The following is a 15,319-nucleotide window of genomic DNA, read 5'->3' on the forward strand; positions in this document are numbered from 1 at the left end:
TATATATATATATATATATATATATATATATATATATATATATATATATATATATGTGTGTGTGTGTGTGTGTGTCTGTGTGTGTGTGTTTGTATATTTGTTTATATCATTGTAGTCATGGATTTCTATCTAGAATATATTCAAGCATGTTATTAGATATTTGAGCTTTATTTGACTTCGTATGATATTGATAACCTATGTAATTATCTACAGACTCTTCAACTACTGGATTTATTACAACACAAGACTCCTCTACATCAACACCCTCTGCTCCCTTGGTGTCTGTGAAATCATTAGCAAAATCTGCTGTTTCTGAGTCACAGACTGAGCTGGTAGGATTGCTCTCTGATGCTGAGGGGGGTGTAAACAAACGAGATGTCTCTGGATCATCTGGTGAGGCAACTGTAAATTTCATATCATCTGTAACAAGATTCAAGAATAAGGTTATTTACTGGACTATCAATTTTGAAAGCTTAACTTTCGCTGATATTCCCACGATTAATGCCGTAACACTTGAGATAAAGTCTATGAGACAGGGAGTCAAAAATGGCAGCAAGGTTTTGTTAAATAGAGATAAAGCAGAAGTAAAAGCTGTCATTAAGTTAACGGCCATATTTATAGGAGACATATCTATTGACATTGATGAAGAAAATAGACTAGCAAAATTGACCAGCTCTAGTTCAAGAACTAAAACAGTAAAAACGGTGATTGAAAATATCCAGACAACTGCTATTTCTATAAAAAATGCACTTGGACAACAAAGCAGCGATAGTAGTAGTGTTTCTGTAGGTTTTGTAACAGAAATCATAAGAATAATCGAATATATAATCACAGATGGTGCAAGTGCAATAACACAAAGCAATCTGTTAACATTAACAGATTATAGCAGACAGTTAGAAGATATAAATGTCGCTGTAAGTACTGGAGGAACATTCAGTCTTAGTGATAGACAAATTATAGAAGATGTAATATCCACAGTAAATTCATTAGTTTAGTCATTGAATCTGTAATAAGAAGAACTGAAGAGAAAATTATAGCACAGGAGAAGTTGCTGTTAAAACGGGATCTTCTATCTGTAACAGATGCTGTGAAAAATAGTATATCTCAAATAATTACAGCTAAAGCAGCAGTTGCTGAAAATGCTACTACAACTACACATAGCATTTCCACAAACATCATTGAGGTTTACAGCTTGCTAGAAACATCTTTCGAAAGTCTTACTAGGGAGCAAGTAGAAATACTCAATTATTTTAACTCCGAGGCTCAAACGATTGTTCAGTTATTTGAAACATCAAATGTAGAGATTATTGGGTTTGAAACCATAAAAAGGTCCAATAGAGAACTTCAGAAAAAAGCCAAAAAATCTTACGATGATTTGTTCTCCAGAAGCTCTGTCACGGCAAAAGCAGAAATTACCAGTGAAGCAAAGCAATATATAATAGAGATAATTGAGGCTGTGAAATATTTCCAGTCATCATCACAAGTTGTAAACCCACAGGAATCCTTGGAGATTATCACAAATGGCATTACTTACCTGTCTTCTCTGGATGTGGAATCACTGTCAGAAAGCACAATATTAGAACTGCAACAATATTCCAGCCAACTGACTGTAGATTTGGATAGAGCTCTTAATAATGGCTTTGGGGTTATAGGCATTGAAAATTTCCTAACACAAGCAGAATCCTCTTTAGATGCAGTAGATGATAAGTTGAATATACTATCTAAATCTGAAGAACAAATCATTAACATTGAAAGATCTGAAACAGCAATTGTGCTGCTATCAACCTTAGAAACAGAAATTTCTGCTCTTGCTACTAAAGCCACAAGTTCAGGTTCTCAGAGTGATACAATCTTAATTGCTGATATTGAAAATGTCATTTCCGAAATAACAGAGATACTTGTTAAAATCTCATCTAAAACATATAAAATAACAGAAGCAAATATCATTGGTATTGAGGAATATATCGAAAGTTTTAAATTACTTGCAAATCAAACTCTATCTTTTACCACAATAACAGGATTCAATGAGTTCGAGTCTTTAGTTCAAATTACAAAAGAGGCTGTGCAAGAGAAAAAAAATAAATTTACCATAAGCTTTGAGGCCAAGAAAAATTTAGACACCTTGGAATATATAGATTCCTTCCTAGCAAGTCTAAAGGCATATCTATCAGTGTTAACAGACTCTGAGGAATCTACATTAATATCAGCAAACCTAATAGTCTCAGAGATTGCCACACATTTAACAAATTGGCTTCCAGGAATTAGTTATGTCCGAAGGGAAAGTGTTGATGAACTGCAAGGATACTTATTTAGTTTAAAGAGTCAAACCACTTCAGGGGATGAAGTGCAAGGGGTCTCTGGATTAATCTCTACAGTGATGAACTTAGAAACACTTACAGGAGATGCCAAAAATGTAACACGTCAGGATGACCAAGGTACCCAAGCGAATATCAACTTAGAAACTGTCTATAATCTGGTCACTGAAGCAACTACATCGTTCCAACAGCTCATAGAGCTAACTAAAGATTTCCAAGGTAGTGAAGTGCCATATCAGGAAGTAGCATACATCGTTAAAAATATAACAACAATTAGCAGGAAGACCAGTGCAATAACTTCACTAGAAGTTGACGAACTTCAGCAGACACTGGCTACTTTCAGTGAGTTTATAACAGGTGGTGAGATTCAAGAAAAAATTTTAGGATTAACAGACAGTTTTAACCAAATTATAGATGCTAAAAAACTCTTACAGAAAAAATTGAAAAAATACGAAGTTGATAAAGTTGAAATTATAAAGGAAATAAGCCAGTTAGTTAATAATACACTGAAGGCATTTGAGTCTAAAATAATTGATATAAGCAATAATGACCTTTCAGAATATGAATTCATAACATCAGATACAATTGATGAATTCTATGCGTTTATTTTAAGGGTAGAAGAACAGCCAAAGTCACTGAGTGGAGAAGATTTGCAATATCTATTGACACTCATACCAAAGGTTCAATATGAATTATCATCTACAAGTGAATACGACATTATCACCGGCTACAGTACAAATTTGACAACAGTTCTGGAAAAAGCAGATAGTATAACGAATTTATTGAACCAAATAGAAAGCGAGGAGGAAGCTCTGCAAAAAGATAAAGAAAATCTCTCCCTCTATTCGGATACTGAATTATTTTTGTCTGAAATTATCGACTCGCTTGGAAGATTAACAGAAATGGATGAGGATCCTGATTCCGATAATACTCAGACCCTATTTGAAGAATTCTCAATAACACTAAGTACGCTATCAGCAAATATTTCCATGTTCACTGACCTTTCAGACTTATTGAAATTATTAGATATTCTATTAGCAGCAGAAGAGAGTAACTTAAAGCCAAAAGGAACTGAGGGAATTTTATCAGAAGCAAAAGATGCATTGACATCAGTTGGAGAACAGCTAGAAGCATTTGCAACACAAAGCCTTATTAAGTTCAGTATTCAGCAATTGAATGCTGTTTCAGATGTAACAGACACATTAGAAAGGGAATTGAAGAACCAAATCGATAGTATAAGTCCTCAAAAACTAGTTGGGAAACCCAATGAAGAAATCGGAAATACAATCAAGTTTATAAATTCCTTAAGAGTAGACTCTATAAGTAACGATGAACTTGAAGATTTGGTCGGTAGGTTTAATCTGATAACATTATCCCTGGGTGAATTGACAGATGAAGAAGGTGCCGGTAATTTGATAGCCTTGAAGAGGTCTTTAGATAATTTTGCAACGAAAGCTGATAGGTACAAAAGACAACAACTTGATCGCGAAACTGTGAAAGAGCAACTTAAGAAAGTTCAAAGCTCAGATGAAGTACTGAGAAATATTAAAAACGAGTTATCAAACAAAATTGATATAATTACTTCAGTGAATGTAATACCAACTGGAAACTCTGAGCCTAAAGAAATACAAGATATCACTTCCCAACTAAATAATATTTTTGAGAATACAGTTCATGAAGCAAATATAGGAGACCTTAATGAAACTCTCATTGCTCTGACAAATTTAAATGTAAATGCGGGCGAGGAAGTTCCAGGAATATTTAACCTACAATCATTATTAGAGCGATCCATTTATGATGTGCAAACAGAGAGCCAATTTCTGAAATCAACAGAATTGGCTAGAAAGTCTATCGATATCTTATCAGCTTCTTCCATATACATAGCTGATATTGAAAGCCAGTTGCAAAACATAGTTGATTATATTCGTGAGGATAACACTGAAAATGAAGGAATAACACCAATTGTTCTTGAGGAAGCTCTGATTCTTCTTGGAAAAACAGGAAATGCGGAGTACAGTAATTCGTTTTTAAAAGACATTGAAGTTCTATCAAATGATCTCAGAGGCCTGAATCTCCAAGTGAAAATTGATATAAAATCAGTTCTTGAAGTTTTGGAGCTGACTAGAGCTGCTCGTTATCAGATATCACAAACGCTAGAAAATCAGAATTATATATCAGAGTATAGACATAGAATTATACTATATGAGAGATTAAGTGGAATTTTATCACAAGTCAATGAAACACTAAATATTTTTGACGCCAATAACATAAATGATGGACCACAATTAGTTAATCAAGATATAGATCTATTCTTCAGTTTAATCCAAGAATTCTACGAAACTACTGAAAAAAGAGACAGAAAAATTGACTTACTTGGATCAGTTTTGGAGAAAGTAAAAAACATAAGCTCGACTGAGCTAAATGGTAAATATATAAATGGGTTAGGAACAGCCAAAACCCAAATATACCAAATAGACTTAAGATTACAAGAAGAATTGGCTACCTCTAAGAAATTGGTTAAGCTTTCTGCTAAGAAAACAACAAAACTCGAAACTCTCAACATTTTCGAACTTATAAACAGCATAGCAAATTCAAAGATATCTTCTGTGGGGATAGCAACAAAGGAAGTAGGTTTTCCTGAAGTCACAGACTTGCAGCAAGCACTTGATAGGATAGATCTGGACTCTGTGTCATTTGAAGATATATCAGATTTGAAGGAAAAGGTAAATGCTTTCGAAAATATAGTTATTCAGGAAGGTAATGGTATAGCTAATTTGAGAGACTTAATATCTACTGTTGTATCCAAAACGGAAAGCACCAAGCAAAGCTCTGCAGTTGTTTTGGCTGTCAGTAAATTGTCAGATTCAAGTGGGTCATTGACCATAACAAATGAAGCTTTCTCTCAACTGGAAAGAGAATTATCAAATGTTACAATTTCAAATGATTCCCAGGATGACAATAAAACAGATATATTATTAGAGATATTAGATGCTGTTGATCTAGAGTTTACTGATTCATTGGAGTCATCTAGCGAAAAATTAAAGGAAATTACAGAAAAGCTTCAATATGTTAAAAATAATATAGAATTTGGTTCAAACGTACTCTTTGAGATAAACTCTAAGATAAAGAAAGCAAAGAAAATGATAGAAAAGGAGCTAACAAGATCAGAATCTAAACTCAACCAATTGAAACAATCAACGACATTGTTAGATATACAGAGTAAGTTCAAGTTTATTTCGGAAAAATCAGAAGAGATTCTTTCAACAAACCAGCAAATAACTACAACAGATGAAGACATTGAGGACTTAATCAGAAAATTCATCTTACTGTTTAAACGATTCAAAACTAGTGCCATTGATGTTACAGATGAAGATCTGACCTTCATAAGCGACAATGCTTCAAAGTTAAATATTCTTTTTGCCAGAAATCTTAACATAAAGGGAATAGCAGAATTGAAACTCCTAAGTGATTCTGTCCTCGAGTCATCATTAAAAGAAATCAAAGCATCTGAGAGAGATACAAAAAGAGATAATAGGATAAATGTTAAAACTAAACAAAAAACTACTGTAGCTGACGTGGAAATACTATTGAAAGAAATTGCACAAAAGACAGGTGTCCCTACATCCACAAGTACAGAAGTCAGCATATTTGAAGTAGAGAAAATATCTAATATTATTAAGTTAATCAAAGATGGAACTGCTAAAGAAAGTGATATAGAAGTTCTACAAGGATATACAAAGAGCTTGAGTTCTCTTAGTGAATCATTCAGTACAGATGTGAACATTAAAGGCTTACAAGACACTCTTGCTGAAGCTAGAAGCCTACAAGGCTATTTAGAAAAGTCTGTAACTGAAGATACCTTTGATAGTAGCTACTCTGAAACTGTTTATAAGCAAAAGGTATTCAAGTCACTTCTGTTGGACACTTCAGATCAACTAGAATCACTAACCCCTGCTGCAGGGGATGGAAATCAAGGAAACTTTTCTCATGAAATATTTAAAGACTTGCAAAAGACTTTACAAAGACTGCAAAAAGGATATTCAGAACAGAATCTACTTTTACTGAGGGATCAACTGCAGACTCTAAAATCAGTGAAAGCCGACATACCAGAAAATACAACAATAGTAGGACTCCAAGAATTGTATCGGAAAACACAGTCTGTTATCGTTTCTACAGAGTCTAGTATTTCTAGCTCAGATATGATTAACCTTGCTTTAGAAGAAGTTTCCAATTCAAAGGAGGCTGTTGACTTGATCTCGAAAATCGAAAAAACCACCAAGGAGCTAAAAAGAAAGTCCGATTCTGTCTCTTCAGGAGCCTCTAAAAATATCACAGAACTTGATGAAATACAAAATTTCTTCTCAGGAAGAACTGTGTATGCTTCAAAAGAAATTGCTACTCTAAGAGAATATCTTGCATTGTTGAACAGATATGATAAGGAAATAACCAATGAAAAACTTGAGGGATTAGATGCTATTGTATTTGAAACGGAAAAACAAAAACTGCGTCTGAAGGAAAAGATAAATAAGAATGCACAAAGCTATCGATCAGAAAAACAAACTGTTTACATTAGGTCAGCTAGCAGTCAGATCAAACAAGCATATAACCAACTGAGTGGTTTTAGAGCACCTGACCTAAGTGCAGAAGTAGAAGAAATTGAAGAAGTGACAAGATTTAGCATCTTCCTACAGTCAATTGACATTCAGTCACTCTCTGCTGTTGAAATTTCACAAATTAGTGAAAAAGTCAGTAGTTTCTTCAGCACAATATCAGAGAGCAGTGTTAAAAACATCGCATATGTCGATATTATAACTGAAAAACTAACGCAGCTCAATTATGTTGCAGAAACTCAACTAAAAACCAAAGAAGCCTATATCAGTGATCAGAAAATATCATCATCTCTTAAAAATTCTCGAACTGCAATTGAAGAGAAATCTTCCCAGCTTTATTCTCTTAAGCAAGCTGCTTCATCGCAGACATTTACTTCATATGAAGAAAACACGGCCATTACAAAACTGTATTACTTTTTGTTACCATACACATATGATTTCAGGCTTATTAATGATGACTTCAATATAAATCTAAGGGAATTTGATTTATCAAGTGTTTCAAGCGACAATATTTCCAGAGGAATAGGTATCAAATATCTTGAAGAAGTTAGCAGTTTAACAGAAAAGTTATTGGCTGTAGAGAAACAATCATCTGAGAGAGCTGCAAACCTTAATTCAGTTGCTATAGCAAAAGACTTGCAAAGCTCTTTCTCATTGTTAGCCAAAACTCTTGATCAATTTACATTCAATTTTGAATCTGGAGAAAATTTAGACGATGCATCTGACACGGGAATCCCAGGAGAATCCCCTTCAGACGAACTTTCTGAAGAGGCAGACCAATTTGAATCATTTAAGGTTATTATCAATTATATCAAGGATATATCCACCGGCTCAAAGGATTTCAAAAGTCAAGAATCTTCTGCAATCTCTGAACGAATAAGAAATCTCATTTCCACAGATATCTACAAACTTTTCTCGAGGTATGGTGTTTCTTACATAAGACAGATTTTGGTAATCCTAAAACGTGTAACAGTTCAAGTAGCTTCATCTGTAGATAGAGCAGAGTCAGATGTTAAGGTTCAAAAGAGTTTTACCAAAATTGAAGATACATTGGAAATATTGAGTTTTATAAAACAAATCATCCTAAAAATTACAAAAACAAAACAAGGCTCTAGTAACGTGCATTCTATAATAGTCTCAATAAAGGAAATTCTTCAGAGGATTACAAATGTTCACTTCATATCTAATGAAGATGTCAGTAATCTCAGAGCATATGCATATCAGCTAAGTGTTGAAAGTACCTCAACTGATTCAATAGAATTGGATGAACAGGACTTTGAGGAACTTCTCTCCTCTACATATGACTCCGTTGAATCTTCTTACTCCTCACAATCATCGTTTGTGACAGCATCAAAAATAACCTCCTCGTCATCACAAATAACGGCCGAAGAATCTTCTGGCTTTACTTCCTTCTCCTCTAAATCTAAGTCTGTGACATACGGTATTGAAGAATTGACTGTTATAAATGATATTCGCCAAGCTTCTCAACAAACATATATACAAAAGCAATTTACCAATCTTTTTTCATTTGCCACGGAGTCTTTAAGTGGATTAGAGAATTTAGTTGAGAGTAGTTCTTCAAATACAACAGATGGTTCAGATGAGACTGGAGAAAATGAATTAAGTACACTCCTTTCACAGATAGCTGTAACCCTGAGTGTTTTGAACTCCAATGTTGATAGCCTTGATTTTGGTTCTTTAACAGAATTTTCTTCTGCTATCAATGAAATTAGATCATTTGTAGACTCTACCTACTCCATTACCCAGAAACAATTAAGTGACAGTCTTAACCTAATCTCATTAGCAAATAATACATTGAGCTCGCAAATTCAATCATCTGAAAAATATTCCATAGAGAGCCAAAGATTCTTGAATATTCAACAATCATCCTCTTTAGTAACCGAGTTCACCGAAATTGTCAGTAGAATAGAATCAGAATCTGCAAACACCTCTATTGCTGGTGATATAAACGGAAGTAATTTCACAGAAACATATGAAATCCTTCTCAAATATTCGAAATCAATAACCCTTTTCTTAACAGAGTATAGCTTGAAAAGGTCTAGTATTACTGAAAAAGCTATTAAGACCTTCACAGAAAGTGTTAAATTCTTCAGTAGTTTCCAAAATTTCAGTGGCATTAGCATACCTGACATTAAGATATGGCAGAGCTTCTTAAAGGAAACTAAATCAACAACGAGAAGGGCATCCAGTTACTCAGCAAGTAAAGGGTCTATTTTGAGATCAAAAACACAAAAAGATTTGTTGCTGAACAATCGAGCTAAGAAAGCTGTTAATGATTATCTGACCATATTGAGAAATTTATCAACTTCGCTTGATGGAACAACAGAATCTACTTCCCCTTCAAAAAATCAGTTGGTGAGAATTTTATCAGAATCTCTACAAATCTCAAAGCATTTTGAGGTTGGTAGGATTGAGTCATATCAAGTAATTCAGTATGAGAAATATATACGGGAACTTTCCCCATTAATAGTCCTTCTCCGTGGAACAAAAATTTTGACAGAGATAACAACTTTGGAGACGAGTTTGACACTGAGCCAGAAAACCATTGAAGCATCTCTGATAGATATTGAAAGAGAAGCAATAGAAGATGAATCCGATACTCAGTTAGACAATGTTTATCAGATATATACTCAGATTTCTTCATTCATTGGAAATCAAATTAGCATCATAAGTGAAAATAACAATAGTTTTGGAAATACCACTGACTCGCAGTATTCTAGTATTGAAGGAAACATCACTTCTCTACTAAATATATTCAGAGAATCGGACAATATCTTCACAGTTGATACTCAACAGATATACACCATATTCAGTTCCTTAGTATTTTCACTACAGACAATATCTCGTACAGAGCTGATTGTGCAATTCCAGGAACTTCTTCTAGAAGTTAAAAAGCGGGAAGAGTTTGTAAAAGTAGAACGAGAGTCCATTGTGTTTGACAGAACTGTTTCATCTGTTTCCAGGTTAGCTTCTGTGATACCTAATACTTTCAGTATAAGTGGCCAACAATATGATAACTTGGTTTATTTAGATGATATTGAACGAATTCAAGGGGAACTACATATATTCCGAAGGCAAATATATTCAATAACAAGAAGTGATATTAGGATAATTTCCAGACTACAATTCACACTAAAATCAATCATTGAAACGTATGGCTTTAACATCGCCTACCTCTCCAGCATTACTGAGACACTATCCCAAATTAAAACTGCAGCTGAAAAATATAAAACACAATCATTAATTCAATCCAACTTCAAAGAATCTGTCACCATATACTCAACAACTTCTGAAGATATCACCAATGTAGAAAATTCCATTAAAAGAATAATTTCATCAGGTGAAACATCATTAGAGACAGGAGTTGATCCTGATGATGCCATAGAGGGTGCATTTTATTACCTTATCAATAATACACTTGATTATACACAGCTTCCAAGAGATTTAGGAAGTGTTATTGGTAATTTCAGTTTTGGGACCTCACAGACTTCAGGTAAGGTGAACTACATTTACCTGACGAATATTCTTCGTATTTTGAAGCGGCTTACCGAACTTAACAATCAGGCTACTGAGTCTTTGCGATACATAGAACGTGCTTCTCATGTTACCGAAATCAATGGACTAATTACCACTATAATTGAGAAATTAAAGGAATTCATTGGGAGCACTTCATATAGCAGTAATATTACAGAAGGTTCTGGGTATGATACTTCTACACAATCTAGCAGTATCAATGTAAGTGAAAGTACTGTAGATGAAAATGAAGGTGCATATGAAGATAATGGTGAGGATTCACCAATGACAATTGATGATGTAGTACAAAACACTTTGAGCATTGCTGATGAGTTCTTTGCTAATGGATTAGTACTTGAAGAGTCTAATTTAGAAGACTTAAACTACTATAGCACAATTATATCTTCTCTCCCAATTACTGTTGGGCAGAATATTAAAGATCTACCAGATGTCATAAATCATCTTTCTCAAACTTCTTTCTACCTGATCCAAGCCATCCATGCATTTGAATCGGCATATCAAGTTTCCGAATCCTATAGCTTACTGAAAGATGTATTTGAAATTAACACCCTTATCAAACAAGCTTTAGAAAATTCATCCAGCAGTTTAGGAACTGCTCAAATAAATGGTCTCATTAAATCTATTGAGGAGTATTATGAAGTGTTTACCAAAGGTTTTGCTTTTATAACGAAATTGGACGTCAATGCATGCTTTGGGTTAGTGTATGAGCTAAATTCATTAGGTGGTATTACAGGAGATACGGAAATCAACTCTCAATCCTTATTATATCTAGTAGAACAGAGTGAAAACACTTTGTTAGAAGCTAAAGCTTTCCTTTCTGCTCATTACCATTATTATCAACAAGCCTTATTTACAGAGGTGATTGACGATGTTGATAATACAGTGGAGGCTATAAAGAATTTGGAATTAAGCTCCTCTTCACAACTAACATATATTCTTTTTGAAATTGATAGTTTATTGTCAAACATTATTGACAAGCTATACAATCCCAATCCCACTGCTGAAAGTTCATCGTCTCCATCCTCTGATAACAATACTGAACCTGTTGTATTTAGTGAGACCATTGCTGTTTTAAAAGCTGCAGAAAGTAATCTGAATGGCCTTCAGCTTAGCACACTTTATAGATTAGCTGCCATTCTATCTGACCTAGATTTTTCGAATGAAGATGAAACTTTCTTGAACAACTTCTCTTTGTTTATTGTGAAAATAAAGGGAATGTTATCCTTCACAGCTAATATAATTGGAGATTATGGCAAAAGCAGTACACAAGTGCTCCTGTTGCAGGAGCTTTCTACTATACTCAACGATACTTCTGTGAAAGCAAAGAAATGGATATATAAAGAATGTGAAACTGATTGTTCCAAGGTTGACCTTATAACTAATTCCCCTCTGGTTACCTCTACTTCAGCAAATAATGTTTACCCTACGACTATTTCACCAAACAGCAGCATAACTGTTTTGGACTCTGAATCTGTCCAAAAGTCATTCGAGCAAGCATCAGACATTCTTATATACTGGAGTTTTGACAGTTCATCGATAGATTTCAAATCAGTAAGCCAGTTCAAAGCTTACATGAAAAGCCTAGAAGACACTTGCCAACTGGTTAAAGGTCTACACTTATGGGATCATATACTTATTTCATCAAATGTAACACTATTATCATTGCTTCAAGATGTCTATCTAAAGCAGAAAATCGAAAGAGCTGCAACTGAGGAGGCTCTTCTGAGATATGAAAATGCTTTGGAAGTATTAAGAGCCACCTCTGAAATCTCATCTGAAGTTCCAGAAAATAATACAGAACCCACCACCACTCAGACTTCAGATATTTCGAGTATGAGTACAAACGAGTTCTCTGAAGATGCCGTTGAAACTGCTGAAATTGAAATACCAATCTCAAGTCGTATAAATACTCTAATAACCCTTTCAAATCTTATTATTGGAAGAGCGATTGATGCTGATTATAATATAAGAAGATATGAAATTGAAGCCCTGAATTCTTATCAGTCTAATTTTAATGAACTTGTGAAGGCAGGGGGTGTCTTGAGTGAATATAATATTGATTACCTATTAAATAATGCCCTCCAGGCTGAGAACCAGACTGAAAAGTCAGTAGAAACACTATACCAGTTTTCAGTCCAATCATCTAAGTCAAGAGCACATGAGCTTGGTCAAAGTTTCTTCCAGCAAACAAAGCTACTGGTCTTGTTCTCAATATCCATTATAAGTGACTTGAAGAACATATCTAGCGTAAACGGTTCAACAACTTCTCTTAATGCTAGTGTGTCATCCGAGCAATCAACTATCTCAAGCCTTGAAGACTGTGGGAATTTGCTTTGCAAATCTGAAAGGTTAAGGGATTCTCTTCTTTTATTGTCGGGTGAAGATGGAAGCACTACAGCATATCCCACCACACTAGGAGGGTACGAAACTTCGATCACTTATGAAACCACGAATGGAGTAGATGGTAATAATATCACTTTCATGGATTCATACATTCATGAACAATTTATTTACGGTGAAACAAGGTCATTGGTATACGCATTTACGAGGGCCCTTCTTAAGCTAGGAGATGAAGATCCTGGTGTTTATGATGAAGTACTCGATACGTTAGAGGAATCTGTGGGACTGCTTGATGACCAATTGAATAAAATCGAATCTCAGGCTGTCACTACGAGTGTTGATATTTCATCCTACGTTTACATCTCTTTTTAAAACTTTTATTCTGAAAATGAAATAGGCTAATTTTTGCCAAAATGTCTTGCTTGATTTTTTTCTTAAAATCAGGAAAAAATTATTTGTGTGCGATAATAAATTTTATTAAACATTATTAATTCTCTTTTTGTCTTTTAAATTAGAAATCTTAAAGATGTTTTTTTCCAGCAGTATTTGTTTTCCCACTTCTGTACTGCTTATCTTTGTTATACTAAACTGTTCTTTGCTTCTTTTAATTGGCTACAGTATGTCTCAACATTATAAGGACATGAATATTGTCTTGATTATTAAAACTGATTTGAAATCCTCTAGTGTAGGCAGGTCAAGCAGTATTCCATGTAAATCGAAAATTGTCTAAATAATTGGTAAATGGCCCTTGCATCACAAAATTGTATATCTCAAAGTATATCAATGCCACTGACAGAAAATATAGAAGGAACAGAAACCCACAAAAGTAAATGTAAAACTCTGCTGTAATATGAAAAACTTTAGCAGAGAGAGACATCCGGAAATGGAATGAATTGAAATAAAGTAAATAATGAAGTTTGACGCTGTTATTTTAATATCCTGACAAGTAAATAGGCTAAACAAAATATATTCCGTGATATCTTCAACAGAAACGTGAATGCAGATGGACAAAGTGAAAAGAATCTGTTTAAATCAATCAGGAAGGTCCATATTCTTCCATACTGAATAAATATGATATATATAAAATACTCCAGAAACTTACATTAGGCTTTGTATTGAAAAAAAAACATCTATAAACAAAGCGACAGAGAGAGAGAGAGAGAGAGAGAGAGAGAGAGAGAGAGAGAGAGAGAGAGCGAGAGAGAGAGAGAGAGAGAGATTCCTTTGGTTTCGAATTACCTTTTAAGTTCTTAGCTAAAAATCAGTTTATTTTCCAATCAAAAATTTTTAAATCTGTATGTTTGACCTAGGAATAACGTTTTCAATAGCTTGGATATATATAGATATGCATACATACACCTGTATATATATATATATATATATATATATATGTATATATATATATATATATATATATATATATATATATATATATATATATATATATATATATATATATATATATATATATATATATATATATATATATATATATATATATGTATACATATATATATATATATATATATATATATATATATATATATATATATATATATATATATATGTATATATATATATATATATATATATATATATATATATATATATATATATATATATATATATATATATATGTATGTATGTATATATATACGTGTGTGTATATATATGTAATTGTATGTGTTTTTCTCTTAGGAGTAATTTACGTATATAAATACAAGTATAGAAAATAAACAAAAACACACGTATACATACACAAAGTTACGCAGACACACACACACACACACACACACACATATATATATATATATATATATATATATATATATATATATATATATATATATATATATATATATATATATATTTTTTTTTTGGGCTCAAGCCATGTCGTCCTGATGGAAGTTCCTATTGGGTAGCTTCCTAGGGTATATTACAACTACGGCGATATTCCCAGAGAATTTACCTTAAGGTACCAGAATTCTAACTCCTGGAGCGAATATCCCTCGAGAAAGGGATATCGCGACATATCAGAGGACGTATTCTTGACACGCCACATGGCAATCTGCACCCCGAACAGAGATTACGTATCGCAGGGGTCAACTGGCAAGAAATGAAATCGGGAAAGAAAAAGGGGGAGCCGCTCCCAAGGCTCCCTATCTCCCGTTTCGTAAGCGTGCCTGGCGCCAATCATGGCGGCATCTGTATTCCTTTTTGCGTAGCTTAACAACTCGGTGTTTTTTCCTGTGTTTCTCGGAAATCTTGGATTTATTCTCCTTTTCATGGCTTCTCCAACTTCTTCGGCCTCTGATAAGTTGAGTACCATTTCTTTTATGTATAAATGTAGGCTCTTGGTAAATTTTTAAGTGATTAATAGGATTAATCTTTGTTACAAGAGCCGTAGCCTACCGGAGGCGTCATGGACGCTGTCGCTCGCTAGGTATAAGTTTAGTTAGCCAGAGCGACATTCCCGGTTGTTTTGCTTTAATAAATTTC

At 33.8% G+C, this 15,319-nt stretch overlaps 1 protein-coding gene across 1 annotated transcript in view; it reads left to right on the top strand.

Moving 5' to 3' along the window:
- LOC137648363 (serine-rich adhesin for platelets-like) overlaps positions 1–13,192 on the top strand; it is a 13,462-nt gene extending 270 nt beyond the window's left edge. The window contains exons 2-3 of the mRNA XM_068381292.1: positions 214–914; positions 1,043–13,192. Of these exons, the coding sequence (XP_068237393.1) occupies positions 214–914; positions 1,043–13,192 (12,851 nt within the window). The remainder of the gene's footprint in view (positions 1–213; positions 915–1,042) is intronic.
- Positions 13,193–15,319: the final 2,127 nt, after the last annotated feature.

The sequence above is a fragment of the Palaemon carinicauda genome, chromosome 10 (assembly GCF_036898095.1).
Source record: "Palaemon carinicauda isolate YSFRI2023 chromosome 10, ASM3689809v2, whole genome shotgun sequence".
Taxonomy (NCBI): Eukaryota; Metazoa; Arthropoda; class Malacostraca; order Decapoda; family Palaemonidae; genus Palaemon; species Palaemon carinicauda.